General features: G+C 46.6%; 2 protein-coding genes and 1 pseudogene across 2 annotated transcripts; all 3 read left to right on the top strand.

Moving 5' to 3' along the window:
* Positions 1-9,417: 9,417 nt before the first annotated feature.
* LOC147973939 (F-box/FBD/LRR-repeat protein At1g16930-like) lies at positions 9,418-10,201 on the top strand (annotated as a pseudogene).
* Positions 10,202-10,568: 367 nt separating this feature from the next.
* On the top strand, positions 10,569-11,799 carry LOC147973938 (uncharacterized). The gene is made up of 3 exons (XM_087525137.1): positions 10,569-10,709; positions 10,932-11,207; positions 11,767-11,799. The coding sequence occupies exons 1-3, from the start codon at positions 10,569-10,571 to the stop codon at positions 11,797-11,799; spliced, it is 450 nt and encodes a 149-aa protein (XP_087381263.1).
* A 1,546-nt stretch (positions 11,800-13,345) lies between these two features.
* LOC147973937 (uncharacterized) lies at positions 13,346-14,819 on the top strand. The gene is made up of 3 exons (XM_087524845.1): positions 13,346-14,209; positions 14,296-14,496; positions 14,697-14,819. The coding sequence occupies exons 1-3, from the start codon at positions 13,346-13,348 to the stop codon at positions 14,817-14,819; spliced, it is 1,188 nt and encodes a 395-aa protein (XP_087380971.1).
* The last annotated feature ends 3,984 nt before the right edge of the window (positions 14,820-18,803 follow it).

The raw sequence follows: 18,803 nt of genomic DNA, 5'->3' as shown, positions 1-18,803 counted from the left end.
GAAACCTTCGGGAGCGTGATTTTTGGAACAAACGTGATCCAGGGGACTTGGAGTGGACGTCAAGAAACAATGGAGGAGGCCACGAGGTAGGGGGCGCGCCTACCCCCCTAGGCGCGCCCTCCACCCTCGTGGGCCCCTCGTTGCTCCGCCGACCTACTTCTTCATCCTATATATACCTACGTACCCCGAAAACATCAGAGAGCGCCACGAAACCTATTTCCACCACCGCAACCTTCTGTACCAAAGAGATCCCATCTTGGGGCCTTTTTCGAAGCTCCGCCGGAGGGGGCATTGATCATGGACGGCCTCTACATCAACTCGATGGCCCCTCTGATGATGTGTAAGTAGTTTACCTCAGACCTTCGGGTCCATAGTTATTAGCTAGATGGCTTCTTCTCTCTCTTTGGATCTCAATACAAAGTTCTCCTCAATTCTCTTGGAGATCTATTCGATGTAATGTTCTTTTGCGGTGTGTTTGTCGAGATCCGATGAATTGTGGGTTTATGCTAAAGTTTATCTATGAACAATATTTGAATGTTCTCTGAATTGTTTTATTATGATTGGTCTATCTTTGCAAGTCTCTTCGAATTATCAGTTTGGTTTGGCCTACTAGATTAATCTTTCTTGCAATGGGAGAAGTGCTTAGCTTTGGGTTCAATCTTGCGGTGCTCGATCCCAGTGAGAAAAAGGGAAACAACACGTATTGTATTGTTGTCATCAAGGATAAAAAGATGGGGTTTATATCATATTGCATGAGTTTATCCCTCTACATCATGTCATCTTGCTTAACGCGTTACTCTGTTCTTATGAACTTAATACTCTAGATGCATGCTAGATAGTGGTCGATGTGTGGAGTAATAGTAGTAGATGTAGGCAGGAGTCGGTCTACTTGTCACGGACGTGATGCCTATATACATGATCATACCTAGATATTCTCATAATTATTCGATTTTCTATCAATTGCTCGACAGTAATTTGTTCACCCACCGTAATACTTATGCTATCTTGAGAGAAGCCACTAGTGAAACCTATGGCCCCCGTGTCTATTTTCCATCATACAAGTTTCCAACCTATTTTATTTTTGAAATCTTTACTTTCAATCTATATCACAAAAATACTAAAAATATTTATTTTATTATTATTATCTCTATCAGATCTCACTCTTGCAAGTGGCCATGAAGGGATTGACAACCCCTTTATCGTGTTGGTAGCGAGGTTCTTATTTGTTTGTGTAGGTACGAGGTGACTCGCGTGTGGTCTCCTACTGGATTGATACCTTGGTTCTCAAAAAAGTGAGGGAAATATTTAGGCTGCTTTGCTGCATCACCCTTTCCTCTTCAAGGGAAGACCAATGCAGTGCTCAAGATGTAGCAAGAAGGATTTCTGGCGCCGTTGCCGGGGAGACCTACGCCAAGTCAAGACATACCAAGTACCCATCACAACTCTTATCCTTCGCATTACATTATTTGCCATTTGCCTCTCGTTTTCCTCTCCCCCACTTCACCCTTGCCGTTTTATTCGCCCTCTTTTCTTTTCGCCCTCTCTTTCCATTCGCTTTTTCTTCGCTTGTTTGCTCGTGTGTTGGATTGCTTGCTTGTCACGATGGCTCAAGATAATACTAAATTGTGTGACTTTGACAATACCAACAATAATGATTTTATTAGCACTCCGATTGCTCCTCTTACCGATGCTGAATCTTGTGAAATTAATACTGCTTTGCTGAATCTTGTCATGAAATATCCATTTTCTGGCCTTCCTAGTGAGGATGTCGTTACCCATCTAAACAACTTTGTTGATTTGTGTGATATGAAAAAGAAGAAAGATGTGGATAATGATATTGTTAAACTTAAGCTATTTCCGTTTTCTCTTAGAGATCGTGCTAAAGCTTGGTTTTCGTCTTTGCCTGAAAATAGTATTGTTTCATGGAATAAGAGCAAAAATGTTTTTATCTCTAAGTATTTTCCTCCCGCTAAGATCATCTCTCTTAGAAACGATATTATGAATTTTAAGCAACTTGATCATGAACATGTTGCACAATCTTGGGAGAGGATGAAATTAATGATACATAATTGCCCTACACATGGTTTGAATTTATGGATGATTATACAAAAAAATTATGCCGGATTGAATTTTGCTTCTAGAAATCTTTTAGATTCGGCCGCGGGAGGCACTTTTATGGAAATCACTTTAGGAGAATCTACCAAACTCCTAGATAATATTATGGTTAATAATTCTCAATGGCACACCAAAAGATCTACTAGTAAAAAAGTTCATGCGATTGAAGAGATTAATGTTTTGATTGGAAAGATGGATGAACTTATGAAATTGTTTTCTAATAAGAGTGCTCCTAGTGATCCTAATGATATGCCTTTGTCTACTTTGATTGAGAATAATAATGAATCTATGGATGTGAATTTTGTTGGTAGGAACAATTTTGGTAACAACGTGTATAGAGGTAATTTTAATCCTAGACCGTTTCCTAGTAATTCCTTTAATAATTATGGTAATTCCTACAACAATTCTTATGGAAATTATAATAATATGCCCTCTGATTTTGAATCTAGTATTAAAGAATTTATTAGTTTGCAAAAGAGTTTCAATGCTTCTATTGAAGAAAAATTGCTTAAGATTGATGAGTTGGCTAGGAATGTGGATAGAATTTCTCTTGATGTTGATTCTTTGAAACTTAGATCTATTCCACCTAAGCATGATATCAATGAGTCTCTCGAAGCCATGAGAATTTCCATTGATGAGTGCAAAGAAAGAACCGCTAGGATGCGTGCTAAGAAAGATTGCTTTGTGAAAGCGTGTTCTTCTAGTTTTCATTATAATAAAGATGAAGATCTAAAAGTGATTGATGTGTCCCCTATTAAATCCTTGTTTTGCAATATGAATCTTGATAATGATGGGACTGGAGATGAGTCAACTTTAGTTAGAAGGCGTCCCAAAAATTCGGAGTTTTTAGATCTTGATGCAAAAGTTGATAAAAGTGGGATTGGAGAGGTCAAAACTTTAAATAGCAATGAACCCACTATCTTGGATTTCAAGGAATTTAATTATGATAATTGATCTTTGATAGATTTTATTTCCTTGTTGCAATCCGTGCTAAATTCTCCTCATGCTTATAGTCAAAATAAAGCTTTTACTAAACATATCGTTGATGCTTTAATGCAATCTTATGAAGAAAAACTTGAGTTGGAAGTTTCTATCCCTAGAAAACTTTATGATGAGTGGGAACCTACTATTAAAATTAAAATTAAAGATCATGAATGCTATGCTTGGTGTGATTTGGTGCTAGTGTTTCCACGATCCCAAAAACTTTGTGTGATTTGCTAGGTTTCCGTGAATTTAATGATTGTTCTTTAAACTTGCACCTTGCGGATTCCACAGTTAAGAAACCTATGGGAAAAATTAATGATGTTATTATTGTTGCAAATAGGAATTATGTGCCCATAGATTTCATTGTTCTTGATATAGATTGCAATCCTTCATGTCCTATTATTCTTGGTAGACCTTTCCTTAGAACGATTGGTGCAATTATTGACATGAAGGAAGGAAATATTAGATTCCACTTTCCGTTAAGGAAAGGCATGGAACTCTTCCCTAGAAAGAAAATTAAATTACCATATGAATATATTATGAGAGCCACTTATGGATTGCGTACCAAAGATGGCAATACCTAGATCTATCCTCGCTTTTATGCCTAGCTAGAAGCGTTAAACGATAGCGCTTGGTGGGAGGCAACCCAAATTTATTTTTATTCCTTGATTTTTGTTCCTGTTTAGTAATAAATAATCTATCTAGCCTCTGTTTTGGTTTTGTTTTTTGTGTTTAATTAGTGTTTGTGCCAAGTAGAACCGTTGGGAAGACTTGGGGACAGTCTTTTTGATCTTGCTGTAAAAACAGAAACTTTAGCGCTCACGAGAATTGCTGCCATTTTTTATTGGAGAGTTCTATTTAGTTAATTATTTTTTAAGATTATTAATAGATAAATTACTCACGTCTAGCAATTTATTTTAGAATTTTTGGGGTTCCAGAAGCATGCGTTAGTTAAAGATTACTACAGACTGTTCTGTTTTTGACAGATTCTGTTTTTCGTGTGTTGTTTGCTTATTTTGATGAATCTATGGCTTGTAATGGAGTTTATAAACCATAGAGAATTTGTAATACAGTAGGTTTAACACCAATATAAATAAAGAATGTGTTCATTACATTATCTTGAAGTGGTGTTTTGTTTTCTTTCGCTAACGGAGCTCACGAGATGTTCTGTTAAGTTTTGTGTTGTGAAGTTTTCAAGTTTTGGGTAAAGATTTGATGGATTATGGAACAAGGAGTAGCAAGAGCCTAAGCTTGGGGATTCCCAAGGCACCCCAAGGTAAAATACAAGGACACCAAAAAGCCTAAGCTTGGGGATGCCCCGGAAGGCATCCCCTCTGCTGTCTTCGTTCATCGGTAACTTTACTTGGAGCTATATTTTTATTCGCCACATGATATGTGTTTTGCTTGGAGCATCTTGTATGATTTGAGTATTTTCTTTTTAGTTTATCACAATCATCCTTGCTGTACACACCTTTTGAGAGAGATACACATGAATCGGAATTTATTAGAATACTCTATGTGCTTCACTTATATCTTTTGAGCTATATAGTTTTTGCTCTAGTGCTTCACTTATATCTTTTAGAGCACAGTGGTGGTTTCATATTATAGAAATAATTCATCTCTCATGATTCACTTATATTATTTTGAGAGTCCTTTAGAACAACATGGCAATTTTCTTTTAGGCATAATAAAAATATAAAAAGCTTTCATATAAGTGCATTGAATACTAAGAGAAGTTTGATACTTGATGATTGTTTTGAGATATGGAGATAGTGATATTAAAGTTGTTCTAGTTGAGTAGTTGTGAATTTGAGAAGTACTTGTGTTGAAGTTTGCAAGCCCCGTAGCATGCACGTATGGTAAATGTTGTGTAACAAATTTGAAACATGAGGTGTTATTTGATTGTCTTCCTTATGAGTGGCGGTTGGTGACGAGCGATGGTATTTTCCTACCAATCTATCCCCCAAGGAGCATGCGCATAATACTTGGTTTTTGATGACTTGTAGATTTTTGCAATAAGTATGTGAGTTCTTTATGACTAATGTTGAGTCCATGGATTATACGCACTCTCACCCTTCCATCATCGCTAGCCTCTTCGGTACCATGCATTGCCCTTTCTCACCTTGAGAGTTGGTGCAAACTTCGCCGGTGCATCCAAACCCCGTGATACGATACGCTTTATCACACATAAACCTCCTTATATATTCCTCAAAACAGCCACCATACCTACCTATTATGGCATTTCCATAGCCATTCCGAGATGTATTGCCATGCAACTCTCCACCGCTCCGTTTATTATGACACGCATCATCATTGTCATATTGCCTTGCATGATCATGTAGTTGGCATCGTATTTGTGGCAAAGCCACCGTTCATAATTCTTTCATACATGTCACTCATGGGTGATTGCACATCCCGGTACACCAACGGAGGCATTCATATAGAGTCATATCTTGTTCTAGTATCGAGTTGTAATCATTGAGTTGTAAATAAATAGAAGTGTGATGATTATCATTAATAGAGCATTGTCCCATAAAAAGGGAAAAAAACAAAAGGCCAAATAAAAAAAGGAAGGCCCCAAAAAGGGGCAATGCTACTATCCTTTTTTTCCACACTTGTGCTTCAAAGTAGCACCATAATCTTTATGATAGAGAGTCTCTTGTTTTTTCATTTTCATATACTAGTGGTAATTTTTCATTATAGGACTTGGCTTGTATATTCCAACAATGGGCCTCCTCAAGTGCCCTAGGTCTTCGTGAGCAAGCAAGTTGGATGCACACCCACTTATTTTCTTTTGTTGAGCTTTCATACATTTATTGCTCTAGTGCATCCGTTGCATGGCAATCCCTACTCCTTGCGTTGACATCAATTGATGGGCATCTCCCTAGCCCATTGATTAGCTGCGTCGATGTGAGACTTTATCCTTTTTTGTCTTCTCCACATAACCCCCTTCATTATATTCTATTCCACCCATAGTGCTATATCCATGGCTCACGCTCATGTATTGCGTGAAAGTTGAAAAAAGTTTGAGATTAATAAAGTATGAAACAATTGCTTGGCTTGTCATCGGGGTTGTGCATGATGAGAGCATTCTTGTGTGACGAAAAAGGAGCATGACCAAACTATATGATTTTGTAGGGATGAACTTTCTTTGGCCATGTTATTTTGAGAAGACATGATTGCTTAATTAGTATGCTTGAAGTATTATTATTTGTATGTCAATATTAAACTTGTATCTTGAATCTTTCGGATATAAACATTCATGCCACAATAAAGAAAAATTACATTGAGAAATATGTTAGGAAGCATTCCACATCAAAAATTCTGTTTTTATCATTTACCTACTCAAGGACAAGCAGGAATTAAGCTTGGGGGTGCTTGATACGTCTCCAACGTATCTATAATTTTTGATTGTTCCATGATATTATATTATCTGTTTTGGATGTTAATGGGCTTTATTTTACACTTTTATATTATTTTTGGGACTAACCTATTAACCGGAGGCTCAGCCCAAATTGCTGCTTTTTTGCCAATTTCAGTGTTTCACAAAAAAGGAATATCAAACGGAGTCCAAACAGAATGAAACCTTCGGGAGCGTGATTTTTGGAACAAACGTGATCCAGGGGACTTGGAGTGGACATCAAGAAACAATCGAGGAGGCCACGAGGCAGGGGCGTGCCTACCCCCTGGGCGCGCCGTCCACCCTCGTGGGCCCCTCGTTGCTCCATCGACCTACTTCTTCCTCCTATATATACCTATGTACCCCGAAAACATCAGAGACCACCACGAAACCCTATTTCCACCGCCGCAACCTTCTGTACCCAAGAGATCCCATCTTGGGGCCTTTTCCGAAGCTCCGTCGAAGGGGCATTGATCACGGAGGGCCTCTACATCAACTCCATGGCCCCTCCGATGATGTGTGAGTTGTTTACCTCAGATCTTCGGGTCCATAGTTATTAGCTAGATGACTTCTTCTCTCTCTTTGGATCTCAATACAAAGTTCTCCTCGATTCTCTTGGAGATCTATTCGATGTAATCTTCTTTTGCGGTGTGTTTGTCGAGATCCGATGAATTGTGGGTTTATGATCAAGTTTATCTATGAACAATATTTGAATCTTCTCTGAATTCTTTTATGTATGATTGGTTTATCTTTGCAAGTCTCCTCGAATTATCAGTTTGGTTTGGCCTACTAGATTGATCTTTCTTTCAATGAGAGAAGTGCTTAGTTTTGGGTTCAATCTTGCGGTGCTCGATCCCAGTGACAGAAAGAGAAACGACACGTATTGTATTGTTGCCATCGAGGATAAAAAGATGGGGTTTATATCATATTGCATGAGTTTATCCCTCTACATCATGTCATCTTGCTTAAGGCGTTACTCTGTTCTTATGAACTTATTAATACTCTAGATGCATGCTGGATAGCGGACGATGTGTGGAGTAATAGTAGTAGATGCAGGTAGGAGTCGGTCTACTTGTCACGGACGTGATGCCTATATACATGATCATACCTAGATATTCTCATAATTATTCGCTTTTCTATCAATTGCTCGACAGTAATTTGTTCATCCAACGTAATACTTATGCTATCTTGAGAGAAGCCACTAGTGAAACCTATGGCCCCCGGGTCCATTTTCCATCATACAAGTTTCCAATATATTTTATTTTGCAATCTTTACTTTCAATCTATATCACAAAAATACCAAAAATATTTATCTTATTATTATTATCTCTATCAGATCTCTCTTGCAAGTGGCCGTGAAGGGATTGACAACCCCTTTATCACGTTGGTTGCAAGATTCTTATTTGTTTGTGTAAGTACGAGGTGACTTGCGCGTGGTCTCCTATTGGATTGATACCTTGGTTTTCAAAAACTGAGGGAAATACTTACGCTGCTTTGCTGCATCACCCTTTCCTCTTCAAGGGAAAGCCAACGCGGTGCTGAAAAGGTAGCACGACCCATCAAGTCGGGGTTCACGCCGGCCGTAGCAAGGCGGAAGGCGGCGATGACCTCCCAGTAGTCCTTCATGTGCCAGAAATCTTGGCGGCCGCGGATGTTGTGCCGGCCACTGTTGTGGCTCCGGAGCTCCTCCTTCGTCGCGCCGGCCCCCGGCATCGGGTAGCTGTCCTTGTCGATCTTCCAGTGCATGGAAGACGACAGCCCAACGGCACAGGAAGGCAGTATCGGTGGAGCTCTTCCGTCTCCGACACGCTGAGGCTCGTCGGCCAGGTGCCGGGGACGTCGTTGTCATCGTCGCCGCCGGCGCTGCTGCTGCCGCGGTTGAACGCCATCGATATGGACGGGGGATGCGAGGGGCGTCCGTGGGACGGGTTCGTCGGGGGGCGGATGCGAGGGGGGCCGGTGGGCGTCGGTGGGACGAAGCGTCTGTTTATATAGCGGCGGGGCCGCGAGGGCGTCAATGGGCGTCGGTTTGACCCCTCGGGCGCCGAGATCGACGGGACCGGGAGGGTAGGCGCGGCAGGCGAGGAGGGGCAGCTGTCGCATGCAGTAGGCGGGGAGGTGACAGTGGTAGCGTGCTGCAGGCAGGCGCGGCAGGCGAGGAGCCGGCAGCGGAGGAGGCAGCAGGTGCTATGACTGCGCGGTAGGCGAGGCGGCAGGCGCTATGACTGCGCGGTCGGGGAGCAGTAGGCGAGGTGGCGGCGTTGTCGGTCGGCAGGAGTGCGTGACGGGACAGGGGCGCGGCAGGCGAGGTTGCAGTGCTGTCGGGCGGCAGCGACGCGCGACGGGACGGGGCGACGCGCGGATGACGATGCGCGGCAGTTCCACGTGTTGACTGCGGGGTTGCCGCGTTGATCACGAACGGGCGGCGCGGGCACGTCTGCATGTGTGCCACATTCGCAGGCGCGGGCGGGCGGCTGGCCGGGGCGGTTCAACTTTTTTTATCCTGGCGGGCGGGGTTTTACTTTTTTCGGGTGGGCGGGGTAGCACTTTTTTTTTTGCAGGCGGGCAGGTCCTGTTCCGGCCTTTTTTTGCGGGCGAGCGGGCGGACTCCTTTTTAGAAAAATGCCCATCATGCCCTCTGTTATGAAGAGGTATTGGATAATCTCGGCTGTCGTTGTGTTTGGGGTCTATCGAAGCAGAAGTGTAATTAGAAACAGAGACAGTACATACATTATTAATTGTGCACCAAATTAAAGTTTGTTTGTTGTACGATGGGAAAACCAAGGAGTTGTGTTTCCCTCGCGCAAAAGCAAAAAAGAGTCCTATTTCCTAGTACGAAATTACATATTTGCATTAGTACTCACCCTGGGCGTCCACCACGCCCCGGCCAGGTTTCTGTTGCAGCATTGGAATTTCCCATGGAGGAGACCGAGAGCGGACCGTGCCATGGCTGCCCAGCAGCTCCAGCCGACCTCATCAGCTCCCTCCCGGAGGATCTGCTCCTCCAGGTCCTCGGGCGCCTCGGCTGCGCCCGCGATGCCGCGCGCACCAGCCTCCTCTCCCGTCGCTGGCGCGGCCTCTGGACCCGCCTCCCCATCCTCACCGTCGCCCTCCATGACGTCCCGTTCAGCTCGCTCGAGGCTACGCTGGCTAGCGCTGCCCGTCCCGGGGTGTGGCACTACCACCTAGACATCCGTGTCCCCTGGCAAGACGACCCGCTCCCCGCCGCCAGCATCTCCTCGCTGCTCCGCGCTGCCGCGGCGCTCTCGCCCGTGGACATGCTCTTTGTTCTCTCGCCGGACGTCCACGTCCCACGTACGGACCTGCCCGATGACCTGCTGCAACTGATGCTGCTCGTAGGGATCCCCTGGAGCACGGAGGTCTCTCCCCCTCCTCCGGTGGACCTGCCCCGCTTCTGCCGCGCCACCACCATCGATCTACGCGCGCGGCACCTCCCCTTGCGCCATCCCTCCTCCGGCTACCCATCGCTGGAGACACTCTCCCTCACCGGCTGCGACGTCGACCTCGCCGCCTTGATCCCTCTCTGCCCGCGCATCCGCGTGCTCACGGTGGACAACAACGGCTTGGCGGCCATTGACAGCATCACCATCCACTCGGCATCGCTGGAGGAACTCTCTGTGGAGAGCAGAGACACATGGACAAGCTGTATCGACGTCAAGGCGCCGGTGCTTGAGCAGTTGACAGTGTCTTTCCATGCCCGCGGCGATCTCAGGGTCTCCGTCTTGGCACCCATGGTGGAGTTCTCGTGGCGGTGCTACTACCCTAAGCCCATGTACAGGCTTGGTCTGGGGCCTCCTGGAGGTCGGCTTAAACACCATAGACTCCCGGAAAGGCGGATGCTTGGAGCTCCCCAACGGCTATGTCCTGTCCCTGCACATGGCTGCCCAAGTATATATGCATCCTGCCTTACTGCCTTGCTTGCTCAATTTACCAGAATTAGTTGCCTGATAAATTTAACTTACTCGCGATATCTTCTGAATTTGTTTTGCAGGGTTCATTTAAATTTATAAATGCAGAGCACACCTTTGCGGCCGAGATTGATAAACATATGGTTACCGAATTCTCTGGTTTGGACCTACATCTAAGAACCACAGGGCATGCGTTTGGAGCAGTTGTGTTGCGTCTCATGGGGATGCATCGGATCCGTACAGCTGTACGGAACCTTAGGATCGTCCTGCTAAAATCAGAGGTAATTTATTGCTGTGCTTATACATTAGGAATATATATGCGATACATGTTCAACAAAAAAATCTAGGTACATTCTTTAGCTAAGGTCTCGGTAGTGGCACATCTATAATATATATGCGGTACATGTTCAACAAAAATATTGTGGGTACATTATTCTTGAGCTAAGGTTTCAATAATTGAACATATATAGTAATATAAATACTGCAATTCACATTTCTTTTAGGTGAAAGAAGCATGCCCAGTAAATTGTCTCTGTGATGAGCCCAAGGACTGGAGAACACAAACTATCTCCTTGGTTAATCTTGAAACCGTGGAGATTGAAGGTGTTGACGGGGAGGATCATGAGATTGATTTTTTGGAAGTGATATTTACATCTGCTCCAATGCTTAGAAGAGTGGTTGTGAGGCTGGCAGATGGTGTCACCCCATGTGTCGATTGGTGCACAAAAGTAAACAACATCTTCAAGGCGTATCCTTTTGTGAAGTGCAACACTGATCTGGTAAGCATGCCCGACACATCCTTAGCATGCTCATGGATTCAAAAACTATTTTATCGTTTTACCATTTAGAATTCTAAACTTATCCATTAGCCATGTGCCTGTATTTTGATCAGAAACTTTTGCAGTTCTTTCATATCAGTGGTCTTCATAGTTTGCAAATTTCTAGAGCTGTCGGAATGTGTCAATGACATGTTAATTATTTGTTCAAGGCTGATTCAGTTTTAGCTTGGTTTTGCCCTCTTTATTTGCTCAAATATTCGACACTGATGGTCCACATGCTACATCGATGTTCTTCCATTTTCATGCTCATCTTTTATAATTCAGTCATACCATCTATACTTTGGGAGGATATAGATGCTCCTGCATGCACTCCAATAATTGGCTGAATATGCTATATTTCTGCTGATTCATCTTTGAGGGAGTATTAGTTCTGAATTTGTACATACATCCTCAGCTTTTCTTTGTGCACTTTCTAGTCTATATACCAGCTTCCTTATCTTAGTCACCTTAATATTTCCATGTGATTGAACTGGTTTTGTTTTACCTCCTGTCCATGCAGGGTCAATATGTAGTAGACAAAGTTCTGCATTGACATGATGCTTACATTTGCGGATTGATGGTTCTGATTACAAGGTTGTCTTCTCCCACACCGACCAACTCCTATCTGTTTACAGGATCTTGCTTGATGGCTTCAATCCAGACTACTTTCTGTTATGTTTCTAGTGTAGTGGATCTACAGGCGTTGAAGTGGTGCCCCCTTGTGGATCTACAGGCCTTTATATATGTCACTGTCTCCTTTTGATTGGAAAAGCCCAAGATTACTAGATTAGTAGTGATGAACTCACCCTATGTTCTTGCCCAAGTGATGTCTGTTAAGTACTTATAAGTCTGGTCTACCGTTTACGTTACTTCTTTTCTCTCAAACAGGATCTTCCTCGCTTTATGTTACTTCTTTTCTCCAGCATATCATCCAATCCATTGCCATTACAGGCCTCAAAAGGAAGCCCATAATCCACGTTACTGCAATGTTTATCATAAGCTCCGATATATATATTTCAACATGCACACTTTCAAACGCATTTTTCTTCCAAGTAGTATTCAAATTTCCTTTTTGAGATGACGACCAATACCAATCTATATGTGTAAAATGAGGATATTTTGTTGCACCCTATATATATGATCGAGGTGAAATAATCAAAAAGTGTATAGCGAGATCTCAATAAAATTCTGAAACATTTGCCAGCCAGTGTGGAAACTAGTTATGCTACCGTATATATTTTTTGATACTATTATACTACTGTATTATTTTGTAAGAAAAGGTTTTCACTCATAGCATGCATGGAAATAAAAGAAAAAGGGGTCAATATAGGATATTTAACATATCCAAATTGATGAAAATTGTATTTTTCACAGATTTAGTTTCTGATTTTCACTGCTGTTTCGATGTGGCGGAACTCTCTTCTAATAATGAAGAAGCTATAGTGCAATTAGTGAAACCCTTTTTTTAAAAGGAATGGACTACCGCGACTGACCACTTCTATGCGCAACCCTTGGCCTTCTCTCCCACGTCAGCATCCGCTCAGTTGGCTCCCCAAATCTCCATTACCATGCCGGCGCCAAAACATAAGTAGACAGTGTAGGGGAGGTCGTGCGGCCATGCCAAATACCCAACGGTCGCGCACTATAAATTGTGTTAAAAAAATTCTCGACCCACTTTGCTCTTGTATGGAACCTTGTATTAAGTCATCGAGAAAACAGGGTAGTTTCTTCCTCTTAGGGGTTTATTTACTTATTTTGGGAACAAAGCAAGGTTCCTTTGTGCTTGAAAAGAGGACTTATAATTCGACAAAAAGAAAGACTTGTAAAATTTGTGAGAAGTGAAACGGTGCAAGTTGAACCAAATTTGGAAGAAAAGAAAACATAAGACCAAAACATACTTTCAACTATCAAGTACTGATTTTGGAAACAAATAAGGGTTTTGCAATAAATCAAGCGTGTACAAATCAAATCAAGGTAGTATATGTAGGAATATATGGTAACACACACAACACGGTGTTTCCGCTTCTTCTTCCCCTGCCCCATCTCGACCTCAAATCAGATCCCGTTGTACGCAATGATCGCATTGGGGTTTTGTATCCATGGATGGTTCAGCCGACCACATCAGCGCCCTTCCGGATGATGTGCTCCTCCAGATCATCGAGAGCGTCGGCTCCGGGGGCGGCGCCGCGCGCACATGCATGCTCTCCCGCCGGTGGAGCAACCTCTGGACCCGCCTCCCCGAGATCGTCGTCACCCTCCATGACCTCCCGTTCCTGTCGCTCAAAACCGCGCTCAACGGTACCGCTCGTCCCGGGATGTACCAACACCTCCTCCTCGACATCAGCGTCCCCTTCCTCCCCTACCTGATGGTCTCCTCGCTGGAGTCGCTCCTGCTCGCCGCCGCGGCGCTCTCGCCAGCGGAGCTGCGCTTGACCCTCCCGCGGAAGCTTCAGGTCGTCGGCTCGGACGTGGAGCTGCCCAGCTTTGACCGCGCTACCTCCATCGACCTCCGCGCCGGGTACCTCCGCCTGGCCCCTCCACGGGCCAGCGCCGTGTTCCCCGCGCTGACGAGACTCTCCCTCTCGGGCTGCTACGTCAACCTCGCCGAGCTGATCCCGCGGTGCCCGTGCCTGCGGTTCCTCACGGTGAACACCATCGGTGTGCCAGGCATGGAGAAACTCACCGTGCACTCACAGTGGCTGAAGGAACTCGTTATAGAGGGTGGCAACAAGCTGAGAACCCGTATCCACGTCGAGGCCCTTGTGCTTAAGCAGTTGGCAGTGCGCTTCCATGCCCTCGGCGACCTCGGGGTCTCCGTATTGGCGCCAATGGTGGAGAAGGTCTCGTGGCGGTGCTCGTATGCCAGGGCCTTCTACAGACTTGGTCTCTGGGGCCTCCTGGAGGTGGGCGTAAACACTACCGAGAAAGGCGTACATGTCCTGTCCCTGCACATGTGTGCCCAAGTACATCTCTTGTCACCCTGCTTTCATCAGTTTACCACATAAATTGGACATGTCATGACGTACGTATCGCTGAATTGGCTTTGCAGGATTCATTTAAATCTCACAGTGCAGAGCTCCGGTTTCCGTCAGATATACATAAACATCTGGTCACCAACTTCTCTGGTTTGGACCTACACCTCAGAACCAAGGGACATGTGTTTGGAGCATTTGTGTTGCGTCTCCTCGCAATGCATCCGATTCATACAGCTTCTATAAGGAACCTGAAGGTCATCCTACTAAGATCAGAGGTAATTTATGTATCGTTTGTGCTTATGATCACATCTGGATTGTATGCAGTACATGTTCAACAATAAATAAATAAATAAATAAAGTGCATTCTTGAGCTAACGTATCAGTGTTGTAACACATGTAATTTCTTGCTGTAATTCACATTTTTTTAGGTGACAACAACTGCATGCCAATTAAATTGTCTCTGCGATGAGTCCAGGGACTGGAGAACACAGACTCACTACCAGAATTTAGGCAGTTGCCGACGGGCATATCTATGCCGACGGCCCCCGTCAGCATATATGGTCTTACCCCGACGGCACAACTAAAGCCGTCGGCGTAGAAAGGCCGTCGGCGTATAACCATCTATGCCGACGGGGGCCGTCGGCATAGATAAGCCGTCGGCGTTTCTCCGAATATACCGACGCGGGACGTCGGCATAGAGCAGGCCGTCGGCATATCACGTGGCCCGTCTACCCGTGCGGCGACGGCAGTTTGACGGCGTCAGGCTACGCCGACGGGCTAACCGTTAGCCCGTCGGCATAGCTACGCCGACGTCATCGATCCACCGCGCCGCCACGTCATCGATCCGCGTCGTTCGCCGGTCCCGTGGGGTGGCATCTCTATGCCGACGGCTAGGCCGCCGGCATAGGCCTGGCCCACGTTTTTGCCATGTCATTGATCCCCGCCCTACGCCATGTCATCGATCCAGGGCTCTACCGTTCCGTGGCCGTAGCTATGCCGACGGCTAGGCCATAGGCATAGATTTCTAATAATATTTTTATATTTTTTGTATTTTCTCTTATTATTTTTTATTTTTTTCCAATACTAATTTCATTAACTTAAATGTACAGAAAACATATATCGATTGCCCCCCACACGGGCCTTCTTCCGTCGTGTCATGGAGAGGTTAGACGGGACGGGCCGGGTAACTGTGGGGGTAGCAATGCCGCCAGGTGTTGCGGTAGGCCCTCCTACGGTTGTGGAAACATTGGCATGCGCAGGCACGCGGCTCCGGGGTGTGCCCCCTCCCCCCTCACGGGATTCGGGGTGGCCTTCGGGGTGTAGCTATGCCACCGAAACATCGCATGGGTCGCGATGCATGTGTGAAAGTGTTCTGGCATGCGTAGACACCCGTCTTGGGGCTCCGTGGTGTGGCCCCCCTCCATGGAAGGTAGAGCAGCCTTCAGTTAGAGGGGGGGATGGTGCGGGTGCGGTGGAACCGGAGGGAATCTAGTGTTGAGTTGGGTCCAGACCGTGTTCGGGGATGTTCCTATGGGCTGACCTATCGCAACCAGGTGGAAGAGTCCACCGGTCAAAGCCCGTCCGACGAAAGTCAAAGGGCTAGATCTACTGGTCAACTGGGATTCGGGGTGGCCTTCGGGGTATAGCTATGCCACCGAAACATCGCACGGGTCCCGATGCATGTGTGAAAGTGTTCTGGCATGTGTAGACGCCCGTCTTGGGGCTCCGTGGTGTGGCCCCCCTCCACGGAAGGCAGAGCAGCCGTCACTTAGAGGGGGGATGGTGCGGGTGCGGTGGAACCGGAGGGAATCTAGTGTTGGGTTGGGTCCAGACCGTGTTCGGGAATGTTCCTATGGGCTGACCTATCGCAACCAGGTGGAAGAGTCCACCGGTCAAAGCCCGTCCGGCGATAGTCAAAGGGCTAGATCTACTGGTCAACTGGGATTCGCGGTGGCCTTCGGGGTGTAGCTATGCCACCGAAACATCGCACGGGTCCCGATGCATGTGTGAAAGTGTTCTGGCATGCGTAGACGCCTGTCTTGGGGCTCCGTGGTGTGGCCCCCCTCCACGGAAGGCAGAGCAGCCGTCACTTAGAGGGGGGGATGGTGCAGGTGCGATGGAACCGGAGGGAATCTAGTGTTGGGTTGGGTCCAAACCGTGTTCGGGGATATTGCTATGGGTTGACCTATCACAACCAGGTGGAAGAGTCCACCGGTCAAACACCCGTCCGGCGAAAGTCAAAGGGCTAGATCTACTGGTCAACTGGGATTCGTGGTGGCCTTCGGGGTGTAGCTATGCCACCGAAACATCGCATGGGTCGCGTGCATGTGTGAAAGTGTTCTGGCATGCGTAGACACCCGTCTTGGGGCTCCGTGGTGTGGCCCCCCTCCACGGAAGGTAGAGCAGCCGTCAGTTAGAGGGGGGGATGGTGCGGGTGTGGTGGAACCGAAGGGAATCTAGTGTTGGGTTGGGTCCAGACCGTGTTCGGGGATGTTCCTATGGGCTGACCTATCGCAACTAGGTGAAAGAGTCCACCGGTCAAAGCCCGTCCGGCGAAAGTCAAAGGGCTAGATCTACTGGTCAACTAGGATTCGCGGTGGCCTTCGGGGTGTAGCTATGCCACCGAAACACCGCACGGGTCTTGATGCATGTGTGAAAGTGTTCTGGCATGCGTAGACGCCCGTCTTGGGGCTCCGTGGTGTGGCCCCCCTCCACGGAAGGCAGAGCAGCCGTCACTTAGAGGGGGGGGATGGTGCGGGTGCGATGGAACCGGAGGGAATCTAGTGTTGGGTTGGGTCCAAACCGTGTTCGGGGATGTTGCTATGGGCTGACTTATCGCAATCAGGTGGAAGAGTCCACCGGTCAAAGCCCATCCGGCGAAAGTCGAAGGGCTAGATCTACTGGTCAACTAGGATTCGGGGTGGCCTTCGGGGTGTAGCTATGCCACCGAAACATCGCAGGGGGATGGTGCGGGTGCGATGGAACCTGATGGTGTGGTGGCATGTCCGAAGAGGCGGGACACGTGTCCGGGGTGTGCCCCCCTCACGGACGGCGCCGCCGCCGGCGACCCCACGCGTCCATTTCCTCCCTCCAGGTGCGGGGTACCGGGTCCCATACAGACGGTAAACTAAGAATCTAAAAATGTAATAATTGAATTAGTGAACTATTTAAACAGGTCTAATTGCTTTTCCCTCGGCGAGGTGGGACTATCTTTTTTAAAAAAAGTAGTTGCCATCTATGCCTACGGCATAGCCGTCGGCATAGGCCTCCTCCCTATGCCGACGGCCTGGCCGTCGGCATAGAGCCACCCTTATCCACTCGATGGCCCTCTCGCTGTCAGGTGGGACCACTCCTATGCCGACGGCCCGGCCGTCGGCATAGGGCCACCTTATCCTCGTCACCCCGGCCCTCCTCCTCCACTCGTTTCTCTCCTCGCACCCAACCTTTCCTCGACACCCAACCGCCGTCGCCACCCTCTCCACGCCGTCGATGCCCCCTAGCCGCTCGCCCCGCCACCGGCCGCCGCCATCTCCACCCACCCGCGCCGCGCTGCCGCTCCGCCCTACCCGCCCCATCCCCACCCACCCACCCACCCGCGCCGCGCCGCCGCTCCACCCACCCGCCCCGCCCGACGCCCCGGCCCGCCCCGACCTCGTCTCTGCCCCGGCCGACGCCCCGCCCCGCCCTCGTCTCCGCCCTGGCCGACGCCCCTCCCCGCCCCGAGCTCGTCCCCGCCCCGACCTCGTCTCCGCCCCGGCCGACGCCCCCACCCCGGCTCGACCTCGTCCCCGCCCTGGCCGCCGCCCCGCCCCGACCTCGTCCCCGCCCAACGCAGCCACCCCGCCGCCGCCTCGACCTCCTCTCCGTTAGGTCCGGCTCCCTCCCCAGATTTTTTTTGTTTTTTCATGATTTTGCAGAGGATAAGAGGGCTAAATGTGATAGTTGATAGATGATAGATGATTGGTAGATGATGATGATGATAGATGATTGGTAGATGATGATGTTGATGATAGATGATGGTGTTTTTTTATGCTTCGATAATTTTTAGATGATGATGATGTTTTTTTATGATTCGATGATTGTTAGACGATGATGATGATATTGTGATGTTCTATGAGTTGTGATGTTCTAATTTTTCTTGCTACTGTTTTTAGGTGGATGGATGTATGGATAAATTTTTCTTAGATGGATTCATGGATGTTGTTAGAATCATAGATGGTGGATGGATGGAATGTCAGTGAATTTTTTTAGAAACTTTGTTTGTCATATATTTTTAGGTGGATGGATGTATGGATAAATTTTTCTTAGATGGATTCATGGATGTTGTTAGAATCATAGATGGATTCTGGTGCGATTCTGTTTTGTTTGTCATATATTTAATGTTAGGTCATGTTGACGAATGTATGTGGTAAAGTTAATGATAGATGAATGGATGGATGGATGTTGGACAAAATTTGACACTTGACTGAGATGTGATGATCTTGTTATTTTTTTGATACTCATAATGATCTTGATAAAATAATTGAAGACAAAATTTTGAGACTTACTAAGATGTGATGATCTTGCTAAAAAAATGATACTC

Source organism: Triticum urartu, chromosome 5A (genome assembly GCF_056163025.1).
Source record: "Triticum urartu cultivar PI428250 chromosome 5A, HENAU_Tu73, whole genome shotgun sequence".
Taxonomy (NCBI): Eukaryota; Viridiplantae; Streptophyta; class Magnoliopsida; order Poales; family Poaceae; genus Triticum; species Triticum urartu.
Note: the sequence above shows the minus strand (reverse complement) of the source record. Positions and strands in the feature narration are given on the sequence as shown.

Coding starts and splice junctions, on each gene's coding strand:
- LOC147973938 (XM_087525137.1), top strand. CDS start 10,569: ATGGTTACCGAATTCTCTGGTTTGGACCTACATCTAAGAACCACAGGG. Junction 10,710..10,931: donor TCGTCCTGCTAAAATCAGAG/GTAATTTATTGC, acceptor CATTTCTTTTAG/GTGAAAGAAGCATGCCCAGT. Junction 11,208..11,766: donor TGAAGTGCAACACTGATCTG/GTAAGCATGCCC, acceptor CTGTCCATGCAG/GGTCAATATGTAGTAGACAA.
- LOC147973937 (XM_087524845.1), top strand. CDS start 13,346: ATGGATGGTTCAGCCGACCACATCAGCGCCCTTCCGGATGATGTGCTC. Junction 14,210..14,295: donor CCCTGCACATGTGTGCCCAA/GTACATCTCTTG, acceptor TTGGCTTTGCAG/GATTCATTTAAATCTCACAG. Junction 14,497..14,696: donor TCATCCTACTAAGATCAGAG/GTAATTTATGTA, acceptor CGATGAGTCCAG/GGACTGGAGAACACAGACTC.